The 18,082-nt window shown below is 38.6% G+C and overlaps 1 protein-coding gene across 3 annotated transcripts in view; it reads left to right on the top strand.

Annotated features, from left to right (window-relative positions):
• Positions 1-9,062: 9,062 nt before the first annotated feature.
• The window catches only part of SLC25A21 (solute carrier family 25 member 21), a 697,719-nt gene continuing 688,699 nt past the window's right edge, over positions 9,063-18,082 (top strand). For all 3 annotated transcript variants that reach the window (XM_078150322.1, XM_078150324.1, XM_078150323.1), the window contains exon 1: positions 9,063-9,566. In XM_078150322.1, the coding sequence (XP_078006448.1) occupies positions 9,491-9,566 (76 nt within the window). In that variant the 5' untranslated portion in view covers positions 9,063-9,490. The remainder of the gene's footprint in view (positions 9,567-18,082) is intronic.

The following is an 18,082-nucleotide window of genomic DNA, read 5'->3' as shown; positions in this document are numbered from 1 at the left end:
ACAATTCTGAGGTACTACCTCATACCTATTAGATTGGCTAATAGGATGGAAAAAGTAAATAACAAAAGATGGAGGGGATGTGGGAACGATGAGACATTAATGCATTGTTGTTGAATTTGTGAATTGATTCAGCCATTCTGTAGTGCAGTTTGGAACTATGCCCAAAGGGCTACAAAACCTTGTATATTCTTTGACCTAGCAATACCACTACTAGTTCTGTATCTCAAAAGAGGAAAAAAAAACCAGAAGGACTTACATTTACAAAAAAAATATATTTACTGTAGCTCTTTTCTGGTGGCAAAGAATTAGAAATCGAGGGGATGCCCACCAATAGCAGAATGGCTGAACAAATTGTGGTATGTGATTATAATGGAATACTATTATACTATAAGAAATGATGACCAGAGGCTCTCAGAAAAACCTGGAAAGACTTGCATAGCCTGATGCAAAGTGAAATGTACTGTGTACAAAATAACAGCAATACTGTAAGATGATCAGCTGTGAATGACTTAGCTATTCTCAGAAATACAACAATCCAGGACAACTCTGAAGGACTTATGATGAAAAATGCTATCCATCCCAAGAGAAAGGACTGATGGTATCTAAATACAGATTGAAGTATATATATTTTTTTGCTCTCAAAAAAATAATTATTGTTTAGAGAAATGCAAATTAAAACAACCTTGAGATATCATTTTATACCTACCAGACTGGCTAAAATGATAAAAAGGGAAAGTATCAAGTATTGGAGGTGATGTGGAAAAATTTGAGCACTAATCCATTGTTGGTGGAATTGTGAACTGATTCAACCATTTTGGAGCACAATCTAAAATCATGCCCAAAGAGTTATTAAACTACTTATATCCTTTGACCCAGACATACCACTACTAGGTCTGTTTCCAAAGATAATTAGGAAAAAGGAAAAGAACCTATATGTTCTAAAATGTTTATAGCAGCTATCCCTCTGGCAGCAAAGAACCAGAAATTGCTGGGATGCCCATTAATTGCCCAATCAATGGCTGAACAAGTTGTGGTGTATGATTGTGATGGAATATTACCATGCTATAAGAAATGATAAGCTCAATGATTTTAGAAAAAACATGGAAAGACATGCACAAAATAATGAAGAGTGAAATGCACAGAACCAAGAGAACATTGTATACAGTGACAGCAATATTGTTTTAAGAAAGTCTTTGAATGAATAAATTATTTTGATTCTTATAGATGTCTTGATTAACCACAAAGGAAGGACATATGAAGAAAGATGCTGTCTGCATCCAGAGAAAGAACTGATAAGTAGAAGTATGTATAGAATAATTTTACATATATATACATATATATGTGTGTATGTATATATACATATATGTGTATATACGTATGTATACATACTTTTTTGTATATGTACATATATATGTACATTTTGTATATGTGTATATAGATACATATTGGTATGTGTACATATACACCTTTTTGTGTCTAATGGTAAGATGGATGGGAAGGGAAAAACAAGAAATTTACATGAAAATTTTGTTGTATATTTTCATATTTGGAAGGAATAGCAAGTTGTGCATAGTAGATTTGCATTTTCATATGCAATCATATTTTTTATTGTACTGTTATAGAAATACTTATTTTATTCCATAAATTAAAAATAAAATTTAATAATTAAAAAAGAGATTACAGGAACCCAGTTGTCTTATCAGCTGAATGTTATTTGGCCTTGGCAAACTGCCACTTATGAAAAGGGAGTTACTAGTATTATAACATTTCCTTCCATCTTTCCTGTTTTTCTTTTTAACTTTTTACCTTTTTAAAAAAATTTTTTTCTCCTTTGAACTTTTGTTAAAAGCCTTGTGTGCACAATAAGTCTCTTTACATTTCGTAATTCTGTTCACATAATAATGTCCAAGTGCCTCAAAACTTTTCCTAGGTGCAAGAGATGCTGTTCTATCTGGAAAGGAGATTCTTTAGTTCGTTGTATAACTAAATCTCCTTCCCCTTCTTGTGAGAGAGATAATTCTATCTTTAATAAGGCTTCTTCTTCCTTTATCAATACCTACTCTATCAAGACATAAAACTTTTGTCTGGTTACAAAATCTCCCATTCAGGGGTTTTATCTTGGCTCAGAGAAAATTTGGTCAAGTTCAATGGGAGAAATCCAGTCCTAGGGGCAATCCTACTGGAGTGCTCTGAGAGACTTCCTTAGCAGGGGTGGCATCAGAGGCCCAGGTCCCACATAACCTCCTGGCTGGCTCACCAATTGTTGTAACAAGAATCTGCAATAAAGAGAAATTGAGGCACAAAGCTCTGAGCACAATCAATTTATTAGCAATGCTAGCAATTGCTAATAGCCAGGAATGTATCCGACAGAGAAGCTTTTTATACAATTGGTAACATAAGGTCCAGTGATGCAAACTAAACTAAGACTATAATTGGTCTAACACAAAGATGGGTAAATGTACTTACATTTGGCTTTACCCAGAGAGGGAGTTTCCAAGGTCCATGGCAATGAAAAAAATACAGAATTGGTCAACATCCTCTGGAAAATCCCATGTCAGGTGCCACCTAACACTAGAGAGACCTGGTGCTAGGCAAAACATATCATGACCAGATTGTTTCATCTTTCCTTTCTCCCCTTCTCCCTTCTGTGGTCAACAAACACAGAATTTAAGTCTTTGGGGTCAAGCTGTAGCCTATAGGAATGAGAAAATTAAACTCTTACAAACTCTACCACTGAGGCCTATACAATGAAATCTGAATCTGATCCTTAAGTGTTGACTCCAATGATTAACTACAACTCTTAATCATTAATCAATCAATAATCTAAATTTCACAGAGCCATCTAGCCTTGAGGTCCCCATGCATTCAGATGTCTTTGATCACTGCATCCTCTTTCTTGGTCTAACCATAGTCAACTAGCAGCATCTGGATGGCTTCATATCACCTTTAGATAGGTGTATAAATGATCATGTAAGGAGACATGTTGGGTAGTGGGACAGTACTAGAAAGGCCAAATGTCTTTTCTAAGAGTTAATTGAATCTACTGGATTAACAGGAAACACACTGATGAGGTCTTTTGAGCTACAGTTTTAGAAGTATTTTAACTATAGATTACTCTCAGAATTTGAGGTAGCAGTTGCCTCACTGGGGACTCAATAGGCCAATATCAGTGTGATTTGAGGGAGTAAGCCCAAAGCACATGCTGTACTGGACCCAAAGACAGGCAGACAACAAGCATTTATAAAGCACTTATAATGTTCCAGGCATTGTGCTAGGGATACAAATACAAGCAAAAAGATAGTCTGTACCCTCAAGAAGTATACATTCCAATGGGGGAAGACAAAACATAAAAAGTAGATAAAAAGCAGAGATGGGGGTAAGGCAGAAGAAGGTATCCATGTGAAGGGTTTAGTGGTAAAGTCCAAACAGTTAGAAGCATAAATAGGAAGATAATGAAACATGGTCAGCCCAGGTCTCTCCTCACAATGGAGGTCCTAGGTCCTAGAAGGAATTTGCCAATTGCCAATGGGAGAAAAGGACCAGCAGGGTGGAAGGATGTCTTAGGATGGGAACAGCTGAGTCATTATGATGAAGTCCAGATAATTAGAAGCATAGTCAGGAAGGAAATGAAAAAGATTCATATGAAATACTGTAGGAACACTCTGTTGTAGCAAAGAACTGGAAACAAAGTAGGTGTCTATCAATTGGGGAATAGTTGAACAAATTATGTCATCTAACAGTAATAGAATATTCTTGTGCCAAAAGAAATGCCAAAAGAAACAGATTGAAAGAAACCTACGAGGACTTATATGAATTGGTATAGAGTGAAATGAGCTGAACCAAAACAATTTATACAATGACTTTAACGTTGTAAAGTAAAACAACTGCAAAGATCTCAAGAATTATGGTAAATATAATGACCAATGGAACAGCTAAGTGGCCAGTGGATAGAATGCTGGACCTAGAGTCAGGAAGACTCATCTTCCTGAGTTCAAATCTGGCCTCAGACACTTACTAGCTGTGTGACCTTGGGCAAGTCACTTAACCGAGTTTGACTCAATTTCCTCATCTGTAAAATGAGCTGGAGAAGGAAATGGCAAACCCCGCCAGTATCTTTGCTAAGAAAATCCCAAGTGGGGTTATGAAGAATTGGACACAACTGAAAAATGACTGAACGAGAACAGTGACCAATGATAACTCCAGAAGAATGATGTCACATCATATTTCCCACCTCTCGACTAAGAGCACTGGACTAGACATAGAAGAATGATATAAATATTTTTGAACATAATGTATTGGATTTGTTTTGCTTGAAAATATTTGTTATAAGGGAGGACTTTCATTTGGGGGAGGAGAGTTAAGAGGGTGGGTGGTAGATAGTGATAGTGATATTAATGGGGAAATAGAAGAAAATAAAGAAAAAAGCATTAATGTATCAATAAAAAAATTACAAAAGAAAAAAGAGAATTCAGAGGGGGATATAGACAAATAGAGCAGTGTTAGAACATATAAAATTTGAATTATGGTTTTGAAAAACCACCTTTCCGTAGTAGAGAGCCATGATTTCAAATGCAGTTCATTTTTTCTGTTTTTTTTTTTTAATGGTGAAATATCCATGTTTGCTGGTTTTCCAAGTTTATAATAATAAAAATTAAAATTAATTAATTAAAACATATAAAGAATATTAGTTAAGCTTTGAATTTTCTTCTGTAAATCCAACAATAGTATTGAGCTACTCTATCAGGTAGACAAATTGGGAAGACTATAAAAATGAAAGAAGCTCCTCCCTTGGTAAACATACAGGATGATTTTTGTAATGACAAATTATAATTCTTTGCTAACATTTAGGATGAAGTGAAGTTTTCCCTTGTGAGAAATAAATTACTGTTATAGCTACGACAAAATTTTTAAGGGACTTTACTGTCAGGTTTGGCTTCCCTCTGTCTATAACTAGTGCCATGAGCACCCATTTTTGCAGAAAAACATTATAAAGGAAATTATGAGATTTTGAAGATTTATCAGCATTCTCACAGCCCACATCAATCTGAGTTCACAGGTTCGGCACAATGACAAAATGTAATTCTTAAAAATGTGCTAATTGCTATTTGTGCAAAGATTTGATCTAATGGGCTTGATGTTCATTCTTTTGTTTCTATTCTCTTTGGGAATGTCACAAACAGAAAGCGTGGCCTAATATTGCATGGAACTCGTGACACTTTATAGCAAATAGATCTCTAACACTTTGCATGGCATCCCAGGAGCATACTAGAGATGTAATAAATGCGTATTGACTTCGAAGAAGAGACTGCACCAGCAATAGGCAGGCACTACTGAAATGCACTGTCTGATCATCGACAAGCATCAGAAGTTATACCTTGAACACCTAACTTCTTTTGCCCAAACCTTCAACCAGAAAACCAGGCCCATCAGTAGCGAGAATCATCATTAGGTTCATCATCTCTATAGGAGGAGTGCATTCAGGTTTTGCTGATCACCAATATTACTACATCCTGCCAGGGCCATCACATGATGGTTATCCACTATCTTCACTGGACATCACTGTCTCCTGTTTTGCTCCAATGTGCTCCATTGGACCAAGGAAAAAGGAACCTAGAATGGACACATCAGCTTACCTCCATTCCATCTGGGACGTTCTACCTTAACACAACGTGACATCCAAAGAGATACACTATAGCCTGCTTTCCAGATTTCCTGACTGAGCCATCTCATCCCAGGTCTTTAACAACATCTGCGTTAATTCCCATACTCTTTGTGCTTTGGTTTCTCCGCTTTGTCCCACAGATTTCTAAGTTTGTGACCAGTGCCCCTTCTGGGAATTTTTGCGTGGAAGACCTGATTGCTGACTTTGCATTTGCAGAACTATTTATTAGACAGTAATATCTTTGAAGTTGAAGTACCTTCAAAGGGGAAAGTGAGGAGGCAAAGGCAAAGGCCAGGCCAAACCTCCTCTAGTTTTCCTTTTCATGAATGACTTTTCCTTCATTTCATACAAAAATAGGAGGTGTGTATTCCTCATCTTCCTCTTTGTATTTTTAAAAGTTCTTTCTCTATCCTTTTCTTTGCACTAAGAGATAAAACACAGCTCTTGTTAAAGACCAGACCACAATAACATTCTTCAGCAACATTGAAATACAGTATTAGCCTAGTTTCAACACTAATAAAAACTAGTCATTTTTTTCTGATGTGACATGGTTGACTCTTGCCCTGCCCTCCCTGCCTCTCCCCCCGTCTTTCTCTCTGTCTGTCTATCTTTCTCTCTGTCTGTCTCTCTCAATCAGGCCTGTTACATTTTATCACTTTTCCCCACTCAGGTTCTCAGGTAACCTGAAGGGGTTGTTATTTACTTCTTTTCTCTTTCATTGGCTCAAGCATCCACCAGCAATGATATTTACCTCAAAGATATAGCAAGAACAAAATACAAACATTCAACCCCACCCAAATCTCAGGAGTGTAATTCTTCCTTTATCACTTCTGAGGGGGAAAGGAATGGTTGGGTGGGATTTGGCTCACAATATAGCTCAGTTTCTACATAGCATTGGTTCCACCAAGTTGATGTCCAAAGCCAGCATTATTGATGACTGTAGTCTTTGCTCCTCAGGACTTTGCTCCTAGGCTTGTTGCAATACCTGGCCTTGGATTTGTGGACTCCTGTTGAGTTCCCAAATGGGATTGAATGGTCAACTCCAAGACTGTACAATGGAAAGGAATGAATAAAAAAAGATCAAAGACCCAAGCCCATTTCTTGGAGCCACATGGCCTCAGAGGAAGAAGGAGGAAGCTCTAAGGCCTTTCCCCCTTATGTGGTATGGGTGAAGGAATAATCTACTTCACAAATAGACAGCTAGGTGGGACAGCGGCTAGAACACTGGACCTGGAGTTAAGAAGACCTGAGTTAAAACCTATCCTCAAACACTTACTAGATATTCGACTTTGGGCAAGTCATCTAACCTCTGTTTGCCTCAGTTTCCTCAACTCTAAAATAGGGATAATATTAGCACTTACCTCTAAGTTGTTGTGAGGATCAAATGAGATATTTGTAACATTTTTAAATAGCACATAGTAGGTCCTATATAAATGATGTTACTACAACTACTATGACTACTACGACTACTACTACTACCACAACGACCATGACTGGCCATTTTTGAAGATGCTGACAATTTTGGCAACATAGCCAGTGGAAAAAGGCTGGTGCAGAATGTCTGTACATGCACCAATGCTCCAGCCCCGGAAGCAGTTCTCTAGTATTTTCCATGTAGTTGATACCATCTTAGCAAACTGATGGTATCTATACATGTGCCAGATCATCCGTTACACTCCAGGTATGTAAGACTCCTCTAAGATCACATGTGAACTCAGGTCCTCCTGACTTCAGGGCCTGTGCTCTATCCACTGCGCCACCTAGCTGCCTCCATTGGGTATACTTTCTTAAAGGAGTTTCCTTGTGGCCACATGTGTTTTTGTGTCTTAGGTCTTCCTTTAATAACATTTCTACTGTCTTGCTTTTGAGTAAGATGTGATCTGGTTACTGTAAAAAAACCCAAATGGACATTCTTTACAATTTACTCAACACTGATTGTGTATCACTCTGGGGTAGTAGTTGGGTGACTCTTTCCAAGGCTGGAGTGTGGTTCTTCATGCTGGGCAAACTTATAAAAGATAGGGTAAAGCAGATGGGAGCCAGGTATTCTAGAGTTCTCCTATTTTCTTGCCAGAAATTATTGGAGACGAATCCCCAATCTCCCAATCCCTAATCCCCAACAAGGAGAAAAAAATGAGTTAGATTTGATCTTAGTAAACATGAGAAGTCCATATATTTATCCTTGCTGCTGTCACTGTCTATCTCTTTAGAGAAAGGAGATTCTCACAGACATAGTCAGAGAAAGTAAGAATTTCTTCAAACTCTAAAAAACTCACCTGGGATAAGAATGTAACTATAGTAGGATGTTTGGAAAAGCTAGCGTTGGGTGTTAGCCATTTTGAAAATTCAAATCTTTTAAAATCTTTGAACATTTGAGTAGTTATCTCTTCTCTCAGACTCCCCAAATAAATGGACATTGAAAGCACAGGTCAAGTACGCATAATGCAATCTTAAAATATGTAGCCATAGTGTCCTTTCTTGGTGATATTGACATGAGGTTGTGCCACACAGGAAGGTTTCTTTCTCCTTTTAAAAATCCAAGTATAGTTCACAAGAGCCCATGACAAATACTTGGCATTAAAAGAAGATGCTGGAAAAGACAGATGAGGTGCAGAGAATCATTTTGTTGGGCCATGGGGGACAGCCAGACAAGAGAAGCCACAACAGCTGCTGGAAAGGGCTGGTAAGCCACTTAGGCTGGGTACCTCACACCCTCATTTTCCCTTCTCTTTCCTCTGGCATCTGTCCAAACCAGTTAGTTCTTATTTCACCACTTTGGTTTTCTTAGGCTACCGTACAATTTCTATATTTTATTAAATTGGAACACAAAGATCAAGTAAAATGGTTGGATATGATATTAAAGCCAGTGCTGCTGTAAGCTGAATGTAGAGTTATTGAGCATAGGGGCTAGAGCAAAGAACTTGGATTTCAGAAAACATGATTTCAAATTCTTCCTCTTACGCTTAGTGTGTGGCATTCACTTAGATACCCAAAGTCTGAGTTTTCCTAATCTGTAAAATGGAGTGTTTTACATGATTGTTCTGAGGCTCAAAAGAGGTAGTTTGTGCAATGTAAAATTCTACATAAATGTCAAATATTATGAAGCATTTAACATGAAAGGAATCTAGAATAAACAGACAGCTAAAGGAGTCTAAAATAAGAAATAAAAAGAAAGCGGTATTTCTGTGTTTTATTTAAACCTGTAACTTCCATGCAGTGGCAAAGCTGATCTCTAGATATTGAAAGAGTTCAAAGAAGTATCTTTGAGGGTTATTGATTTATTTTTTCCTTGTCACATGGTATAAAATAAATAATTACAAACCAAGTGAGGCAAGGGTCAAAACGAAGACCTTCAGTTTGATTTCCAAGCCAGGCTCATTTTTTCATTAATGTCATTCAAACCAAACCAGCATTTCCAGCTTTACAGGACACTGCAGGAGGGATCAGATAGGGAAACACTACATGACCCAAGCTAGAAGGAACAAGCCAGATGCCGCATCAAGCATCAGCAAAGCCCCACTCTTACTTAAGTCACGTCACTCTGTTTTAACATGCCAGAGTGTGAGCCAGAGGTGGAAGTTTAACTTGGAGGGAGTGCAACAGGCAAGTGGGACTAATAAGTGACAAAGCGGTACGGGCAGAGAACTGCTGCTGCTGCTGCTTTTGCTGCTGGTACAGCACTAGGATCTCCAAAGCTACGCTCTTCCCGCCTTTAAGGGTTAGCAAACTTCCTTCCCCACATTCCTTAAAGACTGCTCCCTGCCCTGCCCGTCCCTGTTCTCAAGTGGTGGTTTTCTGACTTCCTAAGCCTCCCTTTCGAAAGTGAAGATGCCTGCAAAGACTGGAGGAGGAGGAGGCTTCAGGAGGGAAGCCGCTCAGCAGATCCTGGCCGGAGGTTCAGCGGGTAAGGCCGACCTGGGCACTCTGGATGAGTGTCCCAGAGACTCCCATTTACGGTTTTCTGAGTAAAGCTTCATCCCTGGCTGCGCTCCAAGGGTTCTGCGCACGCTCATTCCTACTAATGCCTGCAGCGGAAGTTTTTCTGGTTTGGGGGGCGGCTGGCTCTCTGTGTAGTAGGGAAAGCACAAGATTTCACCTCTGTGGCGGATGAAAGCCTTGTTGCTGGCTTTATCTTTTTCTAGTGACCTAGGAAAAGAAAGGAAAGTGGCAGAAAAAACGTGCGTTCAAACGTGCATTCAGTGTATTGATTCCATAGTCCCTTCTTGCTTAGTATAGACTTTTTACTTTGATTTATTTAGGCAGCAAGTGTTTCTCTCCAAAGCGAGTAATGCTTGCAATTCTTTGAGCAGAAACACCACAGGATTTTACATTAATTTTGCTATAGTCGGGATCTGCTTAGAGACACTGTGCATTGGTTGGCACAAACTAAAACATAAAACTATTTCGCATTTTTTCTTGGCAATGATATACTTAAATTGCGGCCCGATAGATTATTATTAACCTGGAAAATTTTAGTATGATGTATGGACTGATGAAAATTTAATGTTGGAGTGTATGAAACATTTTAAATGAAAACATTTACAGTAGGAGTAATAATAATAATGTGGGCAGCTGCTAGGTCTGGAGTCAGGAAAACTGGCCTTCCTGAGTTCAAATCTGGCCTCAGATACTTACTAATTGGGTGACCTTGGGCAAATCACTTAACCCTATTTGTCTGTTTCTTCATCTATAAAAACAAGTTAGAGAAGGAAATGGCAACCACTCCTGGATCTTTGCCAAGAAAATCCCAAATGGGGTCACGACTGAGCAACAGCAATAATAACAATAGCCTCTTTCAGAGTACTTAGCTCAATGTTATATAAAGATTTTTTTAATACAGGTATCCACCTAAGCTATCTGACTGGAAGATATACATGTACATGTATGTATAGAAAATATAAATCTTATATTTTATACACACATATAGTTTGAATTAGTAAAAGGCTACTACTTTATAAAATGTTAATTGCAGTGCTCTAATATAAATATATGCTTGTTAATCAGTCAGTAAACATTAAACAGCTACTATGTAGCAGGCAGCACTGTGCTAATTTGATTTAATTTTTTATTGCTTCTGTGTTAAGCTCTGGGGAAAGAAAGAAAGGTAAGATAGTCTCTGCCCTGGAAAACTTCACAGTCTAATGGGGAACACAACATACAAATAACTGCACAAATGAGTTATATCACAGGATAAATAAGAAATGATCAACAGAGGGAAGGCACTAGAATTAAGAGGTATTGGGAAAGGCTCCCTGTAGAAGGTGGAATTTTAGCTGGGACTTGAAAGAAGCCAGAGAAGCCAGGAGATGGAGATGAGGAGGACTTCCCAGCATACAGAACAGCAGTAGAAAATGTCCAGAATTGGGAGATAGTGTCTTGTTTGAGGAGCATTAAAAAGGTCAGTAGGTGTCACTGACTTGCAGAACACTGCAGTAGGGGCAGCGAATAAGGTAAGAAAACTGAAAAGTTGTGTGTGTGGGAGGAGGCTAGGTTACCAAGGGCTTTCGGTGCCCCGTAAAGGATTTTATATTTGATTCTGGAGGTTATAGGGAGCCAACAGAGTTTATTGAGTGGAGGGGAAGGTGAATTGGTCAGATTTGTGCTTTAGGAAAATCACTTTGATGGCTGAGTAGAGAATAGACTAGACTGAGATTTATCGTAAGTAACCATTACTAGGAATTTGCCTTTCTTGTGTACCCCTTGTTCGAAAGCCCATTGGTATGGTACTCTTTTCTTATTGTTGTATGTGAATGCTGTGCCCTCAGTGAGGGGCAGGGTGGAGTTGGCAAGAGGTGACAGAGCTGTAGCCTTAGCTAGGACTGCTTTGAGGATTCATCATTTGAGTGCCCCTAGTTTCCACTTCAGGCTGCTGGAGGAAAAGACTCTAGGAAGTTATGACAGAAGCAGACAGCCTCCATCATATCCCTATTCCCATATTGCTACTCTAGAGACTTTGGGTAGTTTCATCTTCAGTGAAATGAAGGCAACTTTCTCTTGGTTGAGCTACCCAGTGGGAGACCTCCTTCACTCTATGTTGTCTAATACATGTTCTATGTATACTTTCTCTGATTTCTGTTTTGCTACATTTTGGATAAATGGATTTCTTTGCTGTTTTCTATGTGTGTTCATTGTGGAATTGGTTTTAGGTGAGAAAGGAGGTAAGCCTTGGATATAAAGCTTGGAGGTCCTCCTTCCCTCAAAATGACAAAATGATCAAAACCCAATCATATCCCCTCAAATAGATGAACAGTATTTAAGGGAGAAAATAGATAGACTTCTAGTCTGGTACCCCTTTCTCTGAGGCAAGCAGAGTGGTGTCTGGCCCTTGGCCCCAACCTTCTACCTTCCCCACCTGGCAGGAGAAAAGGCAGGGAGGGAGAAGGTACTAGAGACATCTATTCAGCCTTCCTTTGAGCCACACACTAAGAAAGACCTCCCTGTCACACATGGAGCCTCACTACTCAAGTGGGACCCATACCCCCTTCTAGTCTTCCACATGCTATTTGCAAGCTGTTTATTTCTTTCCCAGTTGATTTTTTTTTTTTTTTATTAACGCATTACTTGAATACGCTGCTGAGGACAACATGGAAATTCACCATCCAATTTAGATTTTTAAAGGACAGTTACGCAAGTTAGCTAGTAACATGATCCTATTAGAATAGTGTCAGGAGTGCTAAAGTTCAGAATGAACTGAGGCTGATGAGGACAATTAAAAATCTATAAAATTATATTGGGGAAAACAGGAGGATTAAAAAAGGGATAGGAAAAATGTTCAGAGAGAATGGGAGGATAATAACTGACAACAGAGAGAAACCAGAGCTGCTTAGTTTTTTTTTTTAATCCATTTTCTCTGGCAAGCAAAATGACCCTTGAACTGTAAAGGACAGGAAAAATAGCTAAGAGGGTGTTGATAATGAAAGATTTAAAAAAAAGGAGATAATACAAGAGTACCTACCATCCCTTGATGAGTTCAAATCTCCTGACCCAGTTAAACTATAGTGATTTCTGAAACACTGTGAAAGATTTTTAAAAGATGGAGGATGGCAGTTATAGAACAGAGTTAGATAAGGACAACTGTTGTTCCAAATTTGAAACAAATAAACAAAACAAAAAGAGAATAGCCTAGAATATGTAGACAATAGTCTAGCGACTGTAATTATAATTTCTGGCAAAATTCTAAAAAGTTTTATTAAAAGGGATGGTTAGTCAATACCTAGTAGAAAAGAGTATGGTGATCACAAAGATCACATGGCTTCATCTAGAACAAGTCATGCCAAACTTCTTCCTTCTTCCTTCTTCCCTTCCTTCCTTCTTTCCTGGAAATGCTGTAGATTTGCCTAATTTAGTTAGATTTTTAGCAAAGCAGTTGATCAAATATTTCATGTTGTTCTTGTGAAAAGGATATAATGTTTGTGTGTTTATATGTACATATATATGTATATATCATCCTTTTGCTAAACAGTGGTATAATTAGATGGATTCCAAACTGAATGTGTGGACTCAAAGAATGGTAATTGTGTAATGGTATCTTGAAGTGTTTCTAACATATGGTCCCCCAGGAGAACGTTGCTGGTCCTATGCTGCTTAATATTTTCTTCAGTGGGACTTGCTTGAGCTCTCCCTCAAACCCCTCCAGATACCTGTAAAAAATGGCTCTAAACAAATATTTTAATCAGTAACATGGATCAAACATAGATGCTCTAGTTATACAAATTTCAGATGACATAAACACAATTAATGATAGGGCTGAGATACAAAATGGTCTTGATCAGCCAGAAAGCTGGCCTGAAACAACTAAGAAGAAATTTAATAGAGTTATATGTCAAACTTTACATTTTGTGTCATGCTAACCAATTTTGGAAGTAAGAAATAGGGGAGGCAAGGTTAGACAGTAGTTTATACGTAAAAGATCTGGAGGTTTTTGTGGATTGTCATCTCAATAGGAGCTAAGAAAGTGAATGTAAACTTAAGCTGCATTAAGAGAAGCGTAAGCTCCAGAAATAAGAAGGTAATAGGCCTACTGTACTGTACCCTGATTACACCTTAGCTGGACTAATGTATTAAGATCTGTGCTCCACAGTATGGGAAGAGTATTGATAAGCTTGAGAGCATCCAGAATAGGGCATCTGGGGTAGGGAAGGAATTCATGAGTTCATACTATAAGAGAATTGGTTGTAGAAACTAAGGATTTTTGGCCCAAAGAAGAAAAGATAGGGAGATATGACATCTATCTTCAAGTACTTAAAGAATGTCACATGAAAGAGGGATTAAATTTGTTCAACATAGCTCCAGAATACAGTTAAGAGCAATGATTGGAGTTACAAAGAGGCAAACTTAGGTTTAATACTCAGAAAAACTTTCTAACAACTAGAGCTATCCAAAAATAGAATAGTCTGCTTCAGGAGATAATAAATTCTCACTCACTGGAAGTCTTTTTTTTTTTTTAAATATAAATTTATTTATTTTCAGTTTTCAATATTTACTTCCACAAGATTTTGAGTTCCAAATTTTCACCCCATCTTACCCCTCTCCCCACCCCAAGATGGCATGCATTCTGAATATCCCTTCCACTAGTCTGTCCTCTCATCTATCTCTTACCCCCTTCTCTTATCCCCTTCCCCTTCTATTTTCCTGTAGGGCAGGACAGACTTCTGTACCCCATTTCCTGTATTTCTTATTTCCCAGTTGCATGTGGAAACATTTTTTTTAAACATATGTTTTTAAAACTTTAGGTTCAAATTCTTCTCCCTTCCTCCCTCCCCCCCTCATTGAAAAGGCAAGCAACTCAATATAGGTTATACATGTGCAGTTATGCAAAACACTTCCATAGTAGACATGTTGTGAAAAACTAACTCTATTTCCCTTAATCCTATCCTGCCCTCCCATTTATTCTATTCTTTCTTTTGACCCTGTCCCTCCTCAGAATTATGTGCTTCTGATTACCCTTTCCCAATCTGCCCTCCTCTCTATCATCCCCTGCTCTTTGTCCCTTCTCCCCCTATTTTCCTGAGGGTAAGACAGATTTCCTTACCCAATTGAATGTGTATGTTATTCCCTCCTTAAGCCAAATCCTATGAGAATAAGATTCACTCATTCCCTCTCACCTTCCCCCATTTCCCCTCCACTGTAAGAGCATTTTCTTTTCTGTTTTTTTTTGTGAGATAATTTACCCCATTCTACCTCTCCCTTTCTTCTTCTCCAATATAATCCTCTCTCATCCCTTAATTTTATTCTCCAGATATGACCCCTTAATCTTCAACTCACCCTGTGCCCTTATCTATCTATCTATCTATCTATCTATCTATCTATCTATCTATCTATCTATCTATCTATCTATCTATACTATACTATCTACTATACATACATATAATTTTTTCCCTCCAACTACCCTAATACTGACAAAGGTCTCATGAGTTATAAATATCATCTTTCCATGCAGGAATGTAAACAGTTCAACCTTAATAAGTCTCTTATGATTTCTCTTTCCTGTTTACCTCTTCATGTTCCACTTGAGTCTTGTATTTGAAAGTCAAATTTTCTATTCAGCTCTGGTCTTTTCATCAAGAATGCTTGAAAGTCCTCTATTTCACTGAATGACCATTTTTTCCCCTGAAGGATTATACTCAGTTTTGCTGGGTAGGTGATTCTTGGTTGTAATCCTATCTCCTTTGCCCTCCGGAATATTATATTCCATGCCCTGCAGTCCTTTAATGTAGAAGCTGCTAAATCTTGTGTTATCCTGATTGTGTTTCCACAGTACTTGAATTGTTTCTTTCTGGCTGCTTGTAATATTTTCTCCTTGACCTGGGAACTCTGGAATTTGGCTACAATATTCCTAGGAGTTTTCCTTTGGGGATCTCTTTCAGGAGGAGATTGTGGATTCTTTCAATTTCTATTTTGCCCTCTGGTTCTAAATATCAGGGCAGTTTTCCTTGATAATTTCTTGAAAGATGATGTCTAGGCTCTTTTTTTGATCATGGCTTTCAGATAGTCCAATAATTTTTAAATTCTCTCTCCTGGATCTATTTTCCAGGTCAGTTGTTTTTCCAATGAGATATTTCACATTGTCTTCTATTTTTCATTCTTTTGGATTTGTTTTACAGTGTCTTGATTTCTCATAAAGTCACTAGCTTCCAATTGCTCTATTCTAATTTTTAAGGAAGTATTTTCTTCAGTAATCTTTTGGACTTCCTTTTCCATTTGGCCAATTTTTCTTTTTAGGGCATTCTTCTCCTCATTGGCTTTTTGGACCTCTTTTGCCATTTGGGTTAGGCTATTTTTTAAGGTGTTATTTTCTTCAGTATTTTTTTGGGTCTCCTTTAGCAAGCTGTTGACTTGTTTTTGATGATTTTCTTGCATCACTCTCATTTCTCTTCCCAGTTTTTCCTCTACTTCTCTTACTTGCTTCTCAAAATCCCTTTTGAGCTCTTCCAAGGCCTGGGACTGATTCATATTTTTCTTGGAGGCTTTGGATGTAGGAGCTTTGACTTTGTTGTCTTCTTCTGGTTGTATGTTTTGATCTTCTTTGTCACCAAACTAAGTTAATACAGTCTGACTCTTTTTTCAAGGTTTGCTCATGATCCCAGCCAACTACTTGAGTTTTAAACTCTTTGTCAAGGTAAAAGTTTGCTTCCAATGTGGAGAATGTACTGTCCCAAGCTTCGGGGGTTTGTATGGCTGTTTTCAGAGATACTTCTAGGGACCTGTAAATTTTCAGTTCTTGCAAGGTGGTATGATAAGGGGCGAGGTGTTTATTCCTTTCCTGGCCTGTGCTGTGGTCTATTAGTGACCACAAGCACTCCTTTCTGTCTTGGAACTGTGAAGAAGGTTTCCTGTCCACGGCCACTACAAGCTCCACTGTGCCAGCGCTCCTCCTCACCCCAGGACCCCCAACCAGAACTGTGACCTTGATCCAAGCATGGGCAAAGCAAGAGATTCCTGCCTTAGCACCAGCAGAGAGATCCCTGCAATCCCCCTCTCATCAACCACTCGATTTCCCCTCAGTCTGTGGGCTGGAAACTCGGGAAGCAGCTGCCCACCCCAGGAGCTACGTTCTGGGGGAACTGGAGCTGAGACCCCACCTTCTTCTCTCAGCACCACAGAAATAGATTTTTCCCACTGACTTTCTAAGTTGTCTTTGGCATTCCTGAATTGAGGAGTCTGGAAACCGCCACAGCTGCCCACGATTCAGTTGTCTGAGGCCTGCTGCAGGTTTGTTGTGGCCTGCACACCCACACCGTGCTGCGCTGTGCTCCCAGCCCGGTGTGATATACCTTTCTGATCAATCATCCAGGTTGTCTTGGGCTGGAAATTTGTTTCACTCTGTTTTTTTGTGGGTTCTGCTGCCTTAGAATTTGTTTAGAGCCATGTTTTATAGGTATTTGGAGGGGTTTGGGGGAGATCTCAAGCAAGTTGCTGCTTTCATTCCGCCATCTTGGCTCCACCCCTCCAAGCAGTCTACTATTCCTGGAACATTTTAATCCTGTGGGAAGGCTGTGCCATTATGCCAAGGTCAGATGACGAGGGATAAGTCTCACTGGAAGTCTTAAAACAAAGACTAATTTCACTTTATGGCCATGCTGTAGAGGGGACTCTTTTAGGTATGGGTTGTACTAGATGGCCACAGAATCAATCAATCAACAAACATTTATTAAATGCCTACTGTGTGTCAGATATTGTGTTAGACATTGTGGATGAAAAGATATAAATGAGACTCTCCCTGCCCTCGAAGTGCTTATATTCTATAGGGGCATTATAGAATTGTATCTCTAGAAATGGAAAGGACCTTAGTCCAACCCTCTCATTTTTAAAGAAGAGGAAACCTGGCGAAGTTAAATACCTTGCCCAATCACACAGATTGCAAGTATAAGAGGCAGAATTTTTCAGAATGAGGAAGTCCTGCCCTATCCAGAGGAGGCATTTGGTAGCTCCATTTCATAAAATAATTCATTTAATCATTAATTTAGTTTTATAGTCACCTGTCCATCTCCTCTAGAGTTTAAATCCAGTTGGTTCTACTTTTCTCTTTGCATCTACTTTACAAGTTCTGTTTTTGCTTCTCTTTTCTGACTAGATTAACTTATTTTGTACTTGATTTACATTTATATTGACTTTTTTGTAAGTAAGATAGCTTACTGTATAAACTCCATGGGGGCAGGAACTGTGTTTTTCATCTCTGTGGCTTTGGAGCATATAAATAACACTTAATATATGTGCTTATTGAATGGAATGATGTTTCTTGTGAAAATTTAGAATATGATCATGATATGCCAGGTTTTTGTTTGTGCTTGACATGTGATCTTTCTGGCATGGGGAAGCTCCATTGGAAATATTCTAGTCTAACAAATCAGGGAGTTCATCTGATCACTCCTGCTACATGTTTTTCTAGCTTCTCACTCATCTCTGTTTTATTGGACTTCA

This window comes from Phascolarctos cinereus, unplaced genomic scaffold, assembly GCF_003287225.1.
Source record: "Phascolarctos cinereus isolate Bilbo 61053 unplaced genomic scaffold, phaCin_HiC Scaffold_2;HRSCAF=192, whole genome shotgun sequence".
Taxonomy (NCBI): domain Eukaryota; kingdom Metazoa; phylum Chordata; class Mammalia; order Diprotodontia; family Phascolarctidae; genus Phascolarctos; species Phascolarctos cinereus.
The sequence above is the reverse complement of the archived record's forward strand: the minus strand, read 5'-3'. Positions and strand labels throughout refer to the sequence as shown.